Here is a 19,404-nt window from a genome sequence, read left to right as displayed (position 1 = left end):
CAGTGTCTTATTAATGCCCTATAGTATATGTAGTGCCTCCTAGAAGAAAATCCAACAGTGTGAATTCTTTTCCATTTCTTTAACTACATAACTTCACTACTTAAACGTGGTCATGGACTTAAGCGGGTACATACCCACTTAGACGCTACAATTTAGAGCTCTAAAAGCATTTAATCATGTTTTAAAGACAACTTTCAAAAATTATAACCTCAAATGTAGATACTTCCTCTACTCATGCAAATCATAGCTCCCTTATGACTTAACAATTTTTGTAGAAACAATCAGTACATGTATCAAGAATCATTTAAAGAGAGATTGTCTTTTACTAAGTTGAGCAACATAGATGGTGATCTTTTTCTGATGCTAAAACTTACTTCTCTAGACAAAATTTCAACTCCCAAACTTTAGCACATGGGGTAAATTTCCCTCTAAGGATTTGAACTTACATATACAATAAATGTCTATATTGTAAATTAATATCAATTTTTCTTTGAGGAATAAGAAGCAGCAGCAATTCAAAGGGACTTCTTAGTGTAAAGTTAAGCCTAGCTTTACTTAATCAATTATCATAATAATTGAATAAGGCCATTAAGTTCATAACATAATGAAACAAATGAAAACAACATAAAAGCTTACATGTCCTCCCATGGATATTCCAGTCATCCCCAGAGGTCCATAACCCTCCCTCTCTAGCCAATGCAAGAGAGCTGCAGATTCTAGAACAAGGGCCCCTCCCATCACAAAGAGGTCAGACACATTTTTCAAGCTTGACCTTCTATTCTCAAAAAGAGAGAGAAAGAGAGAAGAATGGGCTTATTTAACAAAATGACATTTCTAAATATAGCATTTAACTAATTAAATTTTCTTAAATTAATCAAATGAGATAATATATGTAAAAGGCTCTGCCAGGCTTAAAGTGCTACATGTTAGCTATTATTATAGCATGTATAGCATAGAGAGCTAGCCTTGCAGCCAGAAAAACCTGGGTTCAATTCCCAACTCTGACATTAGCTTGTCTTATAGAACAGTTCTGGTAGCATGGACATGTATTAGGGATTGTCATATTATAAATGGGTTTTTGTGTGTGTGTGTTTAAATGTTAATTCTTTCTAATAAGAGAAATCAGACTAAAGCTAAGTTCTTAAATTTCTGTTTTATTTTGAACAGGGACAAAATAACATGACACACAAAACAACTCGGGCTGCAGTGGCTCAAGAGCTTACAGTTTAAATTATCTCTCATGTCCTTTTTTGACCTGATTTCTTTTAAAAGTCAAACCTGTAAAAGGAGATACACTGGAGTGTTGAGAAGTCGTCCTTGGTTCTATGACAATAAAAAAGTGTCTTTCTGGCAGACTCACAATATACTAAATTCCATATACCCACTCTAGTGAATTAGATTATAGCATGTTAAGATTCCAGTGTACAAATGTTTCAAGTAATTTACTGATTTTCATTTTCACATTGTTTCAAGTCTCAAATCCTCTACTGTGATCCACAAAACATAAATTCTTCAACCTCTAATGTGTTCATTTCCCATTGTCTTTTAATAATGAAGACTTTAAATCTGCTCTTAAAATTCATCACTACAAGAATAATTAATCACACCCATTCCTATGACTTCTTTGTCCAAAAGAATGCTTTCTGACCATAACTACTACCTACATATGCAGTCCTCTCTCATAAAAATATGTTACTTGAGTGCTTATATATGTATTTCTAGCACATGACACAGTGCCTGGCATATAGTAAGTATCCTCTTAAGAAATGCTTTTTCATTCGTTCATTCATTCATAAATTCTTACTACAGATAAAATGAAATCCAGAAAAAGATTGAAACCTTAAATTCACAAAATAATCTTAAGCAAAACATTTTAACTGGGAAGGTACGTTACTGCTTTAATTAATTTTATAAAGTGAAAAAATTTATTGCAATGTCTCTCTGCCCCTCTATCATATGAAGCTTAAGGATTTTAACCACTCTACTGCTCCTCACTAACTATGATTTGCTAGTGCTTTTCATCACGCAATCCTGTAGCAAGACAGACTTCATGACTGATGAAAATAAACAAAGAATAACAAAACCCAACATTATACTTACACTTGATCTTTGGGTTTCCTACAGCCATTTAAGAATGCATGTCAAAGAAAAAGCTTAAATGGAATTTATATACGCTCAGTGCTCTAAAAAAATAGGCCCTTAAACACAGTGGCTTATCCGCTAACTACCAAGAATTAACTTCAACTTGGGCATTACTATTCCCTGACTGCCATCCAGAAGCTCTGGATTTCCTCAACTCAATTTTATTCAAGTTAACAGTTGGTCAAACTTCACCGAGACAGTCTTTGGAGCAAATGCTGATGACAAATGCACCAAGATTATAAAATGCCCGTTAAGCATTTTTTAAAATGTTAAGATAAGTACACTAATAAAAAGGTTTTAAGCACTTTTTTTTGGCAAAAATACCACTTTCAGAAATGTGGATGGGCTTTTATGACACAACAGAAAGCAGAACCAGAAGAACTGGGGACTTGATCACAAAAAAAAGAAAAAAAAAACTGAATAGGAAGGAAACATGGTAGAGACTTAGGAGTGATTAAAACGTTATGACACTGTACATGCAGAAACTAATCTCACTTATTTAAAACATAAAAAGTGGCATGTGTTCTACTGCAAGCTATTATTAAGTTTCTACTGAATCACTAAAGAATAAAAGAAGAAGTTCCGGCCTTGGAGTCAGAAGGACCTGAGTTCAAATCCAGCCTTAGACACTTGACACTTACTAGCTGTGTGACCTTGGGCAAGTCACTTAACCCTAACTGCCTCATCAAAAAGTAAAAAAAAAAAAAAAAAGAATGAAAGAAGAGCTTTTACTCAGGGAGAAAAAAAATTTCCATTAATCTTTAAAAAACCTCTTCAGAACTGAAAACTAAACAAACAACTCTTTACTTGTTTTAAAGGGGCAGGTTATCATGCACTTTCCATCAGAGAGTTATGAAGAAACAAAAATTCTTGGTTATTGAAAAAGGATATAATAAGGGTTTTCTAACAACAAGGAAGCCATACACGCTTCTTTGATCATTGGGCGGGCCATCAGTGTTCGTCGTCGCCAGTAATGCTAGAGAAAGAAAACATGACAACCTTGTAAGAACAAAAACGTGACATTTATGAGGTAGGGTGAATTAGCACATTACTGTGGGCTTATGGTTGCACTGTCTTACGTGATCTCCCGTTCCAGCAAGATGGATACACACGGGTCTGTATTTATTGTTCCATTCTTTAGGTACAATGAATTGAAACCTATATAAAAGATAATTTATAGTTACATTCTCAAGATGCTTCCCAGGAAAACAACATCTGAAATATCTTAAAATATTCATTTGTTTGTAAGTGTAAAAGGCCAAATTTTGGATTCTCAGATACTTCACAAAATGTCAGAAGTCCAACCATAGCTGACAATGAATCCCCTCAATGACTCTCCAGACTCCACTGGAAAGCACCCCGTGAAGAGACAGCCCCTTTCATGAGGCAGCCCATTTCCCCCTTGGAAAGAATCCGTCTCACTGCACATGTCACTCATTCAAGTGGTTAACTGAACTTCTGTTTGACACAAGGCATAAAACCATTAACAGCTTGCTAAAAGAGCACTCAGGTACAGCAATAAGAGAACTAAATTTGTAGCCATTAGACTGGAGTTCAAATTCAGCTCTGCCACTTACTACATGTGCATGACCGTGGGTTTCAGTTTCCTGATCTGTAAAACAAGGGCATTAGACTAGTTCCAATTTTGTCTTCTAAAGTTCCTTTCAACCAATGAATCAGCAAACATTTATAAAGTACTTAACATGTCCTTGGCACTAGGGATAGAAAGGCAAAAGTCAAATCCTAGCCTGAACAAGAATTCTAGCTCAAGCATTAGGCCCATCCAGTCCCTACAAATGACAGTCATCATGATGAACATTGCCTGACATGTGAACAACCAGGCTCTACTTGAAGACTCCCCTGGAGGTGGGGGGTTGGGGCTGGGGGAGGATGGAGGGAAGCATAGTTTACCACCAGCTTGGGCAGCCCATTCCCCTTGGGAGAGTTCTCATTGTTAGGATGTTTTCCCTACATTTGCCTCATTGCAACAACATTGTCACCATCTACATTATTATGGTCCTTTATCAGATGCCTCCCCTTGGTTCCAGGGGTGGGGAACATGTGGCCTTTTCTTTTTTTTCAGGTTATACATATGTAGTCATGTAAAATGCTTCCATAGTAGTCATGCTGTGAAAAACTATATTTCCCTTCATCCTATCCTACCCTTCCATTTCTTCTATTCTCTCTTTTGACCCTGTCCCTTCTCAGAGGTGTTTGCTTCTGATTACCCCCTCCCCCAATCTGCCCTCCCCTCTATCATCTCTCTGCTCTCTTGTCCCCTCCCCCCCCATTTTCCTGTAGGGTAAGACAGATTTCCATACTCCATTGTGTATGTTATTCCCTCCTTAAGCCAAATCCAAAGAGAATAAGATTCACTCATTCCCTCTCACCTTCCCCCACTTCCCCTCCACTGTAAAAGTCTTTTCTTGTTTGTTTTATGTGAGATAATTTACCCCATTCTACCTCTCCCTTTCTCCTTCCCCCAGTATAATCCTCTCTCACCCCTTAATTTTATTCTCCAGATATCAGTCCTTCATTTTCGACACCCTGTGCCATCTATCTATTTATCCATCTACATAATATGCATAATATACATACGTATATACACACACACACACACACACACAATTTTTTTCCCTCCAACTATTCTAATACTGACAAAGGTCTCATAAGTTACAAATATCATCTTTCCATGTAGGAATGTAAACAGTTCAACTTTAATAAGTCTCTTATGATTTCTCTTTCCTGTTTAACTCTTCATGTTTCACTTGAGTCTTGTATTTGAAAATCTGATTTTCTATTCAGCTCTGGTCTTTTCATTAAGAATGCTTGAAAGTCCCCCATTTCACTGAATGACTATTTTTCCCCCTGAAGGATTATACTCAGTTTTGCTGGGTATGTAATTCTTGGTTAAAATCCTATCTCCTCTGCCCTCCGGAATATTATATTCCAGTCCCTTAATGTAGAAGCTGCTAAATCTTGTGTTATCCTGATTGTGTTTCCACAATACTTAAATGAACATGTGGCCTCCTAGGTCCTTGGGTGCAGCCTTTTGACTGAGTCCAAGTTTTAAAGAACAAATCCTTTTATTAAGGGGACTTATTAAGGGCCTCAGGTTCCCCATACCTGGTTAGTCTCTTTTTTCATGTTTTCTATCAATTGTCATCTCTCCCTCCTCAGTTTATCCTACAACCCTCTTCTCTGACCTGGTCTACTTTGTCTTCTTCTCTTGCTTTATTCATCAACCCTTTTCTTCCTTCCTACTAGCATAAAACATGCAAATATATTTTTCATTAAACATTCATAGGTTGTATCTAACTTATAACATGGGATTATGCCCACCTAGAGCATCTGGGTGGCAAAGGGGATAGAGTGCCAGGCCTGGAGTCAGGAAGACTCATATTTGTGAGTTCAAATGTGGCCTCAGCTGTGTGACCCTGGGCAAGTCACTTAACCCTCTTCATCTCAGTTTCCTTATCTGTAAAATGAGCTGGAGAAGGCAATGGCAAACCACTCCAGTATCTTTGCCAACAAAACTCCAAATGGGGTCACAAAGAATCAAACATGAGTGAAAAGTGACAGAACAAAAATAACGCAAAGAACATTGACCTTAGAGTTGAAGAGACCTAGGTTTTAGGCAACTGTCACTGTCAGCTTCCTCACCTATAAATAATAAGTGAGAATTAACTTTATCCTGTCAAGGGCACCCCTTGACAGCCTTCCAGCCATTCAGGTTTCCGTCCTCACGCACTCTTCGGTTCCTCATTCCCCTCACCGCACGTATCTAATCAGTGGCCGGATCTTGCCATTTCTGCCTCCCCAACCTCTCACATCTCCTCTTCCCACCCCAGTTCAGGTCCTCATCATTTCTCACCTAAATTACTTCAACAGTCTCCTAAACACTCACTCAAGTCTCTCCCCACTTTACTCTATCCTCCACACAGCTCCCCAGTTTCCTTAACTGCAGATCTCATTATATCGCCACACCACTTCAGCAAATTCCAGGGATTCTCCACTGTCTCCAGAATCAAACATAAACTCCATTGCTTATCATTCCCTACATCCAATCTCCCTGTTCGACGTGAGTCACCCACCCAAACACTACGTGGTATGGTCCAAAGCGCCTCCGTGGTGTCTCCCATATATAACACAACATCTCTCAGCTCTGGGCCTTAACTCAGGCCTTCTCCTTGGTCTGGACCGCGCCCCTTCCTTACCTCTACTTCTTAGGACCCCTTGTTTCCTTCAAATCAGCTCAAGTCAGGAAATCTCTCCTGATCCCTGCAGACACTCTAGTTTCTTCTTCAAAAATAGGTCCTGTATTTACATATTCATGTGATATGTTCTTTTATATGTGCAACCAGTTTGACAGTGCTAAATGTCAACTCCTCAAACAGAGACTATTTCAATTAGTCTGCGTGCCCAGCAGTGACTGACACACAGTGTTTAGCAAATGCTTACTATGGTTCCTGCTTTTCCATTCATTATTCTTCACATTTACTTTTGGGGTTAATATTTTATTTCTTTTGCTTCCCCCCTTCCCCTGCCACCAAGCCCGAGGCAGCCCCTCTGCACCATCCATCCATTGCCGAGGACCAAGCCGAACACGTCTAATTCCCAGCCCTTCAAGACTGAGTACAAACCAGAGAGTTTCACCTCCTGCCCTGAGTCAGCTCTTCTGCAGCTTAAAGAGGCCCTGCTCCTCCAAGCTTCCCTTCTCTGACATGCACTCAAGGCCTGGCCCCACCCTGGTGGACTAGTTTTTGTAATACTGACTGGGTGGATCACTGTTGTGAAATACAGGGCTCTGCTGAATCTCGGTTTCCTTAGGTGTGACCAAAGGCTCCCCACCACTAACACCAGGGATGACTTCCTGCTTAATTTAGGCCAGAACTTAAAATTAAAGACCTCCAACTCCAGGGTGCAGCAATGACCCCCTGGTTGGCTTCTGGCACTTCCCTCTGCTGACAGTGGATTGATGCTTGTCTTTTGAGATTTAAAAAGCTTAGTCTTCCCTCTTTTACATTCTTTGGTTTCAAAAGACACTAAGCAGATATGGATAAAAAATATCTATCGAGATGAATTAAATAAATTAATCAAATAGGAACTCTGTAAATGTGTTACTGCCCAATTTTTTGCCTCTCACATCCACTGCCTCTTTTCCACCTTCCATTCACTTCTTAACACCTTGCAGTCTGGCTTTTAATCTTGGGATTCAAATAAAACTGCTCTTTCCAGATACCAATGACCTGACAACTGCCAAATTCAAAGGCCTTTTGTCCAATCCTCACTGCAACAATGAACACCGCTGACCACCTTTCCCGCAGGTATTCCGTGATGCTGCTCTCCTGGCTCTCCCAGCGTCTGGCCGTGCCTTCTCAGTCTCTTTGCTGGATCCTCGTCTCTATTTCTCACCTTGGCAGCAAAGCTCTGTCTCAAGCCCTTTTCTTTTCTTCAGTCTTGATCTCATCAACTCCCACGTGGTCAACTATCATCTCTACTCATCTCTGGAGCTAAATAGCCAGCCCTGGACTCTCCCTTGACCTCCAGTCCTGAATAACCACCTGGCTGCCACATACCTCCAACTGAATGATCCATGTGCACCTCAAACTCACTGTGCCCAAAACAGAACTCACCCATCCTTCCAAAATCTTCCTTCCTAATTTCTCTCTATCAGTTGAGGACATTACTACCCCTCCAGTTATTCCGGTCTGCAACTTTAAATGACCTTTACTCCTCCTCCTCCCTCACTCTTCATATCTAACCTTACGCCATGTCTTGCTGAGTCTACCCACGTGTTTTTCGACTGTGTCTCCTCCTCAACACAGCTCCACTTCAGGCCTTTATCACCTTTTCTTTTTTCTTTTTTGCGAGGCAATGGGGTGAGGTGACTTGCCCACAGTCACACAGCTAGTAAGTGTCAAGTGTCTGAGGTCCTCCTGAATCCAGGCCTAGTGCTCTATCCACTGTGCCACCTAGCTGCCCCCTGTTTATCACCTTTTGCGCAGACTACTTAACAGCCTCACTGGTATCTTTGCCGTAGACCATGCTCTTAACCAATCCATCACCTACACAGATAAAAAAGGGATATCTGAAAAGCATAGGTTTGAACAAGTCACTTAACTGCACAAAAAGGCCCAGTGGCTTCCTTTTGCCTCTAAGATTAAATCCAGACTCCTGCTGAGCTTTTAAAGCCCTCTGCCATGGGGCTCCACCAACTTTATTAGGCTCATTCCACAGATGCAGTCATTTCTGCCTTGATCCTCAGCCTCCTTCAAAGTTTAGCACATGGGTCACTCCTTCGAGGAAGCCTTCCTGGATCTCTATAGTGTTTAGGACTTCTCCCTCTTTCCCAAATTATCATCATCAGTTTACACGTGATATCCTATTAGAGTAAGCTCCTTGAGTTCAGGGAATGTTCTGTCTTTCAGTTTTGCAAACTTTAAAACTCTCCGTAAGTCTGAGTTATTAGCAACAATTTAAATGTAAATCAAATAGGAAGAGAAAAGTTGATACCACCCACCTCTTCTGTTTTCATACATTCCCTTTTCTTATAACCCATAGTCAGTATTTCTTTCCAGAACTTCGAGGCACTATCCTTTCTGTTTTTTCTTTTTCTTTTTTTCATATGAGGCAATTGGGGTTAAGTGATTTGCCCAGGGTCATATAGGCACTATCCTTTCTGTATGATAAACAACCAGTGAGGTTGCATGCCTTTTACCCTATAAACGTCTGTAGTACTTATTACTATTCTCTATGCCAATCCCTCTCTTACCACCATTATCACTTCAATACAATGAACTAGGTAGAGGAAGAAATAAGAAGTTGCAGAAGATAAGGAAAATAAATATTGGTTACTGGCTAAGCCAGACTATAATGACAGTGCTGACATAAAGTTGCAGTTTGACCTCGGGAAGGTCACCTAATTTCTGGACAATTTCGTTTCTTCCTCTTTATAGTGAGGAGGAATAAATGAGCTCTAGATTAAATAAGGCTTCTCAAAAGAAAGGTAGTAAGAAAGTATGCACAAGTACATGGTTTTCCCATTTTGCTACTTTCAAAGACATAAGAATATTTTATTTAGAACAAGTTGGAGTGTTAAAGACCCCATTCTGCTAGCTGCGCAAATAAAACACTTTACAAGAAACATAATACCAAAATCAAAATACTGCAAAAAGTAACATGTCCAACTTTGTACTAATTTCAAATAATGAGCCCAACTGAATCAAGTTTTTTTGTGACCCATAACATTTAAAATTCTTAAAAATATTTTTACTTTGTTAAATTTCCCAATTATATGTAAAAACATTTTTAACATTTATTTTTTAAAATTTTGAGTTCCAAAATCTCTCCCTCTCTCCCACCCCCCCAATGAGAAGACAAGCAATTTGATATTGATTTCATATGTGAAGCATGACATTTTAATGAGCTTTGTTCTACTAACTCATAAGAGAACAAAAATGTGCTGAGATATTAATGAACTACAAGTAGAACGTCTTAAGTGTGCTTCCACTTTTATCTCACACCTATTCTTTGGCAAATTCTGCACACTCTCCTGGGTCTGAGGTTGCTTTCACTCTACTTCAAAAGATTCCACAAGGGAGCACTTAGGAGTATGTTACTCCAAGTTGATAAAATGCAAATTTTCAAATGTATGCCAAATAGCCACTACCTGAAAGAAAACAGATGTCTCCTTTACCTCTTCTTTGTGTTCTGTAAAGTTCCCATCACTAAGACCTTGGAGGGACAAAGAGCCAGTTACGTTTCTCATTATTGATGGAAATGGAGGAAAGATAAGGCCCAGAGAATCCCTAAATCTCATATGTAGTAGAATGAAGATGATGCAGAAAACAGAAAACCCCCAACTTTGATAGATCATCAGGCATCATCCTCATCAATCACATCCTACCGGGCTGAAAAGCTGTGGCTTCTGGAACCCTTCATGCTACCACCAGCTTACTTTCTACCCCATCCCATGCCTGCTTCCATTCTAGAGGACAGAAGCAGCAACAGCAGAACCTCTGAATCGGGGCGGGGGGGGGGGGGGGGGGAATGACATCCTTGCTTTCTCTAGCTACTCATCAGCTTTCCAGCACATTTGTCTCCTGCTATGGCAACAGTGGGGGCAGCTAGGTAGTGCTGTGGATAGAACACCAGGCCTGCAGTCAGGAAGACTCCTCTTCCTGAGTTCAAATCCAGTCTCAGACAGCTAGTAACTGTGTGACCCTGGGCAAGTCACTTAATCCTATTTGACTCGGTGTCCTCATCTCTAAAATGAGTTGGAGAAGGAAATGGCAAACCACTCCAGTACCTCTGAGAAGAAAACACCAAATGGGGTCTAGAAGAGTTGGACCCTACTGAAATGACTGAATAGCATTGATACGGTAAAACCTCATTGATGTACTACATTAAGACAGCGATAATTCAGCCAAAGTTAAGCAGATATTTCTAATTACATCATGTAAGAAACATAACCAAGCAAATTAATGATAAAGAAAAAGGACTGTAGGAGGAATGAGAATGAAATGTTTTAACTTCAGGACTTTAGAAATACTCACTTCAATTGTTATACTAGTTACAAATTACTCATCCATTCATGAAAGCAGTTTTCTTAAGGACTTCTACCAGAAAACATGTTAGCCTATTCAAAGTTAGTGCATGTACTTAAAAGTAACAAGACTCCTAACATCTCTTACTACCTCAAACCAGAACAAAATGAAAATCTTCTCCGAGCTTCACTGAGCTATTTCTTCGATATTCTTTTTCAGAATGAAATCTCTTACCTGGCAATAACAGATTCAATGGGCATGAGATCGGGAATATAATGAGCCATCGGAGAAACAAAATGTCCTTCAAGAATTTTACAGTCAGTCTCTTCTTCAATCTGTCAGAGAAAGAAAGAAGCTAAGACGTGCATGCTGGCTGTAGAGAAGAAACCAGTTAGCAAAAAGGTCAATTCAACAGGAGCTCTCTATGGCTGTGCAAAGGGCTGCAGACACAGAAGGAACATGATGATAGCTACGGGCTAGGAAGTTAAAAAAGGAACTGGATGGTGAATCCTTTTGTAAGATGTCTCTGTTATGAATCTCAATTCTCTTTTATCAGATTTGATGAAAAGTGAGGTATACCATCCAGCTCACTAGGTTCTTTCAGGCTTTTGGGGAGAGCAACTTCTTGGCACACTATTTGAAATATCTGGATTATTTCATGGCAATAAGAAGGGATAAAGCTACAACCACGCAGTCAGCCCATGCTCCAAAACCTCCAACTCTAGGGCACACAGCAGGCTCATATAAATACAAGGGTTACATCTCTACTGCTCCAGGCACCCATCAACCTTGGGCCAGAATTCACCTAGATTAGATTCTCTTTACCCTTTGATCAGAAATAAGCTCTCCCAGTTGGGTGGGTTCCAGGCCACGATTGAGGAGAATGTCTCACTGCCAGCCCTGTCCTTCTCTAGGGCTGGGCTGTGAATAGGAAATAAAAAGAGGAAAAACCCTACCAATAATTGGTTATTAATATAATAAGAAAACAATACAGGTTGAATGTGTCAGTCTTTTCCTTTGGCCCCATCCACTATCCCCTAACTTTCAGAACCACTTGGAAGTACCCTATATCAACCAAATCCTTATCTTATATGGTGCCATCCCAAATTACTCAATTAATCTAGAAAATTAATCGGGAGGAACAAGAGGTTAAGAATCTTATGAGAATTTTTAAAAATGGGAAATAAGTGGGCCTAATAGTACCAACTCTCAAATTGTGTAATACAAAGCAGTAATCATCAAAACTATTTGGAATTGGCTAAAAAAAAAAACAAAACAGAAGAGTTGATCAGGTGAACAGATTAGGAACACAAGATCTAAAAGCAAACATAGGAAAACAGTGCTCAGTATACCCAAAGACTACAACTACTGTAGGACGGATTCACTACTAGACAAAAACTGGAAAGCAGTCTGTCAGAAGGTACATTTAGATCAACATCTCACACCACAAAACTCAACAAATTCCAAATGGATGCACAGGCCGAGATTCCATCATAAATAAATAAAATTAGGAGAATGGAAGGTGCTATCTTTCCAACTGAGGATAGGAGAAGACATCTTGACCAAACCAGTGATTCAGAAGACAACACGAGATAACATGGACAATTACAATTACATAAAATAGAAAATCTTTGCATAACCAAAATTAAAACAACTAAAACCAAAAGAAAACAATTAACTAGAAACAAGAAGTTTCAGCTAAGTCCTATGAGAAGGATCTAACATCCAAGATTATTAAGAATAATAGCTAATATTTACATAGAACTTACTACGTACCAAGTGCTATGCTAAGTACTTTGTAATTATCATATTTTTGATCTTCACAACAACTCTTGGAGGTAAGGGCTAACATCATCCCCATTTTACATATGAGGAAACAGGCAAACAGAGGTTAAGTGACTTGGCCAGGGTCATACAGCTAGTAAGTGTGTGAGGCTGGATTTCAACTCAGGTTTTCCTGACTCCCTGTGCTCTATCCACTTTGCCATCTAGCTGCCCCTAAAAAAAGAGAACTGATTCAAATACTTAAGAACAAGAGCTATCTCCCAAAGAAATGGAAATTGAGAGGATGCCCATCAATTGGGGAAGGGCTGAACAAGTTGTGGTATATGAATGTAATGGAATACTATTGTGCTATAAGAAATGATGAGCAGGCAGATTTCAGAAAACCTTGTAAAGACTTGTATGGTCTAATGCTGAGTGAAGTGAGCAGAACCAGGAGAACGTTGTACACAGTAACAGCCACGCTGTGCGATGACCAACATTGATAGACTTAGCCCTTCTCAGCAATGCAAGGATCTAAGACATCTTTAAAGGTCCCATGATGGAAAATACTATCCACATCTAGAGAAAGAACTATGGAGTCTGAATGCAAATCAAAGCATACTATTTGCTCTTTTTTTTCTTCTGTTGTGTTTTGTTTCCTCTTTCTTGTGTTTCCTTTTATTGGTTCTAATTCTTCCTTATAACATCACTAATGTGAAAATATGTTTAATAGGAATGTACATGTATAGCCTGTATCAGATTGTGTGCTGTCTTGGGGAGGGAGGTGGGGAGGGAGGGGGAGAAAAATTTTAAACTCAAAAGCATATGGAAGTGATTGCTAAAAAAAGAGCTATCCTACAATAGATAAATGGACAAGAGACGAACAGGACGTTCTAGAAAGAAAAAAAAAGCAAACTATCAACAACCATATGAAAAATGTTCCAAATCACTAATTAAAAAAGAAATAAAAATTACAATAACTCTGTACCTCACATCCATCAGATGAGCAAAGATTTTAAAAAAAAGGAAGATGAAAGTTGTTGGAGGGGAGGATAGGCACATGAATGCTCTGCTGGTGGAACTCTTGAATTCGCACAGCCCCTCTGCAAAGCAACACACTCAAAGTCACTCAACTCGGCACTCCTTCGACCCAGAAATTCCAATAGTAGCCACATAACCCAAATAGCTTTAATAGAAAAAAGGGTAAAAATCCACATGTAGAAGAATATTTAGCTTCACTTTTTGTTGTAGTAAAGAAAACAAACAAAAGGGTGCCCATCAATTGGACAAGGGCTATATAGTGGACCATGATGCAGGACCACAATGGTCTAAGAAATGATGAAAAGGATGGGTTCAAAAACTTGTATGAACTGATGCAGAGTGAAATGAGCGGAACCTGGAGAACAAAGTATATGATGACTACAACCTAGCAAAGAAACAATAAATTTAAAAGACTTACGGAGGGAGGATGAGGCAGACATTTTCCAGTATGTGAATTTGTTGTGCCTGTGTACAGCCTTCCCTCCTCCTCCCCCCATGGCTCCCCCCCTGAAGCCCTACATCTGCTAGCCATTTCCTTAGATGTGTTTTGTATATACTTGTACTTGTTCATGTTGTCTCTCCCTTTATAATGTGAGCTCCTCGAGGGAAGCATCTCTCTCTCTCTCTCTCTCTCTCTTTTTTTTTTGGCTAGGCAATGGGGTTAAGTGACTTGTCCAGGGTCACACTGCTACTAAGTTCTGAGGCCGGATTTGAACTCAGGTCCTCCTGACTCCAGGGCCAGTGCTCTATCCACTGTGCCACCTACTTGCCCCGGCAGCATCTCTTTCTCTTTTGCCTCTGTATCCCCAGATCACAGCACAGTGCCTGGAAAATTTTTTGTTCCCCCCCCCCCACTTACACGTAAAAACAATTTTTAACATTGTTTTTTAAAGTTTTGAGTCCCAAATTCTATCCCTCCCTTCCTTCCCCTCTCCCTGAGACAGTAAGCAACTTGATATAGATTATACATGTGCAATCACATAAAACACATTTCCCTATTAGTCATTTTGTGAAAGAAAACATAAAAGGAAGGAAAGAATGAAGGAAGGAAGGGAGGGAAAGAAGAAAGGAAGAGAGAAAGAAAGAAAAAGAAAGTATGCTTCAGTCTGTATAAAGACATCATCAGTTCTTTTTCTGGAGGTGGACAGCATTTTTCATCTTGAGTCCTTTGGGATCATCTTCGATCACTGTGTAGCTGAGAATAGCGAAGTTATTCACAGTTGTTCATTGTATAATACTGCTGTTACTGCGAACAGTGTTCTCCTGATTCTGTTTACTTCACTCTGCATCAGTTCATTTAAGTCTTTTCAGATTTTTCTGAAATCTTGCTGCTCATTTCTTACAGCACAGAAATATTCCACATTACAATCATATTTTATTTTTTTAGATATTACCCCTTCATCTTCAACTCACCCCGTGCCCTCTATCTATCTATACATATAATTTTCCCCCTCCAAGTACCCTACAATTTGTTCAGCCATTCCCCTCATTAAGGGGCATCCCCTCAATTTCCAATTCTGAGACACCAAAAAAGAGCAATCACAAACATTTTTATACAAATAGGTTCCTTTCTCTTTTAAAAAGAAAACAAAACTCTTTGGGACACAGACCTAGTGGTAGTACCACTGGATCAAAGGGTATGCACAGTTTGACTGCCCTCTGGGTACAGTTCCAAATTGCTCTCCAGAATGGTTGATCAGTTCACAACACCCCCTAAAGTGTATTAGTTCTCAACTTTCCCACTTCCCCTCCAACATTTATCATTTTACTTTTCTGTCATACTAGCCAATCTGATAGGTCTGAGGTGGAACCTCAGAGTTGTTTTAATTTGAGTTTCTTTACTCAAAAGTGATTTAGAGCATTTTTTTATGACTATATATAGCTTCGATTTCTTTGTCTGAAAACTGCCTGTTCATATTCTTTGACCATTTCTCAATTGGGAAATGACTTGCATTCTTATAAATTTGACTCAGTTTTCTACAAATCTGAGAAATAAGGTGTATCAGAGATGCTTGCTACAAACCCCCCCACCCCACCGTTTTGTTTTCCTTCTAATTTTTGTTGCATTGGCTTTGTTTGAGCAAAACCCTTTAAATAATCAAAATTATCCATTTTACTTTTATAATGCTATCTCTTGTTTAATCTTAAATTCTTCTTTTATCCATAGGTCTGGCAGGTAAACTATTCCATGCTCCCTAATTTGCTTATGGTATCACCCTTTATGTGTTAATCATGTACCCATTTTGACTTTATCTTGGTATAGGGTGTGAGATGCTGGTCTACACCTGGTTTCTCTTTTTTTCTTTTTTAATTTTTTAAATTAATTAATTTATTTTTAGTTTTCAACATTCACTTCCATAAGATTTTGAGTTCCAAATTTTCTCCACATCTCATCCCTCCCCCCCGACCCCAAGAGGGTGTGCATTCTAAATACCCCTTCCCCTAATCTGCCCTCCCTTCTATTTTTCTATAGTGCAGGACAGATTTCTATACCCTACTGCCTGTACATCTTATTTCCCAGTTGCACGTGAAAACAATTTTTAACATTTGTTTTTAAAACTTTGGATTCCCAATTTTCTCCCTTTCTCCCTCCCCACCCACCCTCATTGAGAAGGCAAGCAACTCGATACAGGTTATACATATGTAGTCATGCAAAACACTTTCATAGTAGTCATGTTGTGAAAAACTAACTATATTTCCCTTCATCCTATCCCACCCCCCCCGTTTATTCTATTCTCTTTTTTGACCTTGTCTCTCTTCAGAAGTGTTTGCTTCTGATTACCCCCTCCCCGTATCTGCCCTCCCCTCTATCATCTCCTTCCCCTCTATTTTTCTGTAGGGTAAGATAGCTTTCCATACCCAATTGAGTGTGTATGTTATTCCCTCCTTAAGCCAAATCCAATGAAAATAAGATTTACTCATTCCCTCTCACATTCCCCCATTTCCCCTCCACTGTAAAAGCCTTTTCTTGTCTATTTTATGTGAGACAATTTACCCCATTCCACCTCTCCCTTTCTCCTTCTCCCAGTATAATCCTCTCTCACCCCTAAATTTTATTTTTTAGATATCACCCCTTCATCGTCAACTCACCCTGTGCCCTCGATCGATCGATCTATCTATCCATTCATTTTTTCCCCTTCCAACTACCCTAATACTGACAAAGGTCTTGTAAGTTACAAATATCATCTTTCCATGAAGGAATGTAAACAGTTCAACCTTAATAAGTCCCTCATGATTTTTCTTTCCTGTTTACCTCTTCATGTTTCACTTGAGTCTTGTATTTGAAAGTCAAATTTTCTATTCCACTCTGGTCTTTTCATCAAGAATGCTTGAAAGTCCTCTGAAACATCCATTTCTTCCCCCTGAAGGATTATACTCAGTTTTGCTGGGTAGGTGATTCTTGGTTGTAATTCTATCTCCTTTAACCTCCAGAGTATTATATCCCAGTCCCTTAATGTAGAGACTGCTAAATCTTATGTTACCCTGATTATGTTTCCACAATATTTGAGTTTTTTTTTCTGGCTGCTTGCAATATTTTCTCCTTGACCTGGGAGCTCTGGAATTCGGCTACAATATTCCTAGGAGTTTTCCTTTGGGGATCTCTTTCAGGAGGTGATCAGTGGATTCTTTCCATTTCTATTTTACCCTCTGGTTCTACAATATCAGGGCAGTTTTCCTTGGTAATTTCTTGAAAGATGATGTCTAGGCTCTTTTTTTGATCAAGGTTTTCAGACAGTCCAATTGGATCTATTTTCCAGGTCAGTTGTTTTTCAAGTGAGATATTTCACACTGTCTTCTATTTTTTCATTCTTTTGGTTTTGTTTTATATTGTCTTGATTTCTCATAAAGTCACTAACTTCCATTTGTTCCATTCTAATTTTTAAGGAAGTATTTTCTTCAGTGAGCTTTTGGACCTCCTTTTCCATTTGGCTAATTCTGCTTTTTAAGGCATTCTTCTCCTCACTGGCTTTTTGGACCACTTTTGCCATTTGGGTTAGGCTACTTTTTTTTTTTTTAATGAGGCAATTGGGGTTAAGTGACTTGCCCAGGGTCACACAGCTAGTGAGTGTTGTGTGTCTGAGGCCGGATCTGAACTCAGGTCCTCCCGGCTCCAGGGCTGGTGCGCCACTTAGCTGCCCCTAGGCTACTTTTAAAGATGTTATTTTCTTCAGTATTTTTTTGGGTCTCCTTTAACAAGCTGTTGACTTGTTTTTCATGATTTTCTTGCATCACTCTTATTTCTCTTCCCAGTTTTTCCTCTACTTCTCTTACTTGCTTCTCAAAATCCTTTTTGAACTCTTCCATGGCCTGGGACTGATTGATATTTTTCTTGGAGGCTTTGCATGTAGGAGCTTTGACTTTGTTGTCTTCTTCTGGTTGTATGTTTTTATCTTCTTTGTCACCCAAGAAAGATTCTATGGTCTGACTTTTTTTGCACAGTTTGCTCATGTTCCCAGACAATTACTTAAGTTTTAAACTTTGTTAAGGTAGGGGTCTGCTTCCAGTGTGAAGAAGGTGCTGTCCCAGGCTTCGGGGGTTCTGTGCAGCTGTTTTTAGAGATACTTCTAGGGACCTGTAAATTTTCAGTTCTTCCAAGGTGGTATGATCAAGGGCGAAGTATTTACTCCTTTCCTGGCCTGTGCTCTAGTCTGTGAGTGACCACAAGCACTTTTTTCTGCCTTGGAACTGTGAGGAAGATTCCCTCTCCTCTGCCACTACAAGCTCCACCACAACAGCACTCCTCCTTGCCCCAAGACTGCCACCCAGAACTGTGACCTAGATCCAAGCACGGGCAAAGCAAGACAATCCTGCCTCAGCACCAGCAAAGAGATCCTTGCAATTCCCACTCTGATCAGCCACTTGATTCCCCCTGCGTCTGTGGGCTCAGAGCCCCGGAAGCAGCTGCCACCCTGGGACTGTGCTGGGACCAAGCTTCTCACTCACCACGGTCACACTTACTGACCTTCTAAATTGTCTTTGGCATTTGTGGATTGAGAAATCTAGAAACCGCCACAGCTGCCCATGATTCAGTCCTCTGAGGCCTGCTCCAGGTTCGCTGAGGCCTAGTCTTTGCCTGCGCGCCCACAATGAACTATGCTCCTCTTCCAGCCTGGCGCAATAGACCTTTCTGATCAACTATTCAGGTTGTCTTGGGCTGGAAATTTGTTTCACTCTGTTTTTTTGTGGGTTCTGCTGCTCTAGAATTTGTATAGAGCCATTTTTTACAGGTATTTGGAGGGGTGTGGGGGAGAGCTCAAGCAAGTTACTGCTTTTACTCTGCCATCTTGGCTCCACCCCTATACCTCATTTCTGCCATACTATTTTCTACTATCCTATTTCTTAGTCAGCAGCAGACTGTTTTGATGATTTACCCCTTTGAGATTCGTACAGCTAGGCCATCTTCCTTCACATTTTTTCACTGACTCCCATGACATTCTTGACCTTTTGTTCTTTCAGATGAATCTTGTTATTTTTTTCTAGCTTTATCAAATAATTTTTCGGTAGTTTGATTAATATGGCAGTGAATAAGAGACTAATTTAGGTAAAATTGTCATTTTTATTATATTGTTTCAGCCTACCCACGAACAATTACAAACTTTCCAACTGTTTAAATCTGACTTTGTGTGAAAAGTATTTTGTAATTATGTTTATACAGTTCCTGGGTTTGTCTCGGCAGGTAGACTCCCAAGTATTTTATACTGTCTCCGGTTACTTTAAATGGAATTTCTCTATTTCTTGTTGTTGGACTTTGTTGGTAATATGTAGAAATGTTGATAACTTATGTGGGTTTATTTTTTATCCTGCAACTTTGCTAAAGTTGTTAATTACTTTAACTACTTTTTTAGTTGATTCTCTAGGATTCTCTAAGTATTACATAATAAACGCCTAATGATTGATCAACAAATGA

At 39.5% G+C, this 19,404-nt stretch overlaps 1 protein-coding gene across 7 annotated transcripts in view; it reads right to left on the bottom strand.

Annotated features, from left to right (window-relative positions):
• The window catches only part of ABHD18 (abhydrolase domain containing 18), a 48,778-nt gene that overhangs the window by 17,644 nt on the left and 11,730 nt on the right, over positions 1-19,404 (bottom strand). For 4 of the 7 annotated variants that reach the window (XM_027854513.1, XM_027854514.1, XM_027854516.1 and 1 more), the window contains 5 exons: positions 10,926-11,026; positions 3,222-3,300; positions 3,034-3,118; positions 2,101-2,128; positions 637-775 (listed from right to left, as the gene is read on the bottom strand). The exons of 1 other annotated variant lie outside the window; for it this stretch is intronic. In XM_027854513.1, the coding sequence (XP_027710314.1) occupies positions 637-775; positions 2,101-2,128; positions 3,034-3,118; positions 3,222-3,300; positions 10,926-11,026 (432 nt within the window). Of the gene's footprint in view, positions 1-636; positions 776-2,100; positions 2,129-3,033; positions 3,119-3,221; positions 3,301-10,925; positions 11,027-13,443; positions 13,559-19,404 lie in introns of all 7 variants that reach the window. 2 more of the 7 variants (XM_027854515.1, XM_027854518.1) reach the window with 2 other exon arrangements.

Source organism: Vombatus ursinus, unplaced genomic scaffold, assembly GCF_900497805.2.
Source record: "Vombatus ursinus unplaced genomic scaffold, bare-nosed wombat genome assembly UNPS02010461.1, whole genome shotgun sequence".
Taxonomy (NCBI): Eukaryota; Metazoa; Chordata; class Mammalia; order Diprotodontia; family Vombatidae; genus Vombatus; species Vombatus ursinus.
The sequence above is the reverse complement of the archived record's forward strand: the minus strand, read 5'-3'. Positions and strand labels throughout refer to the sequence as shown.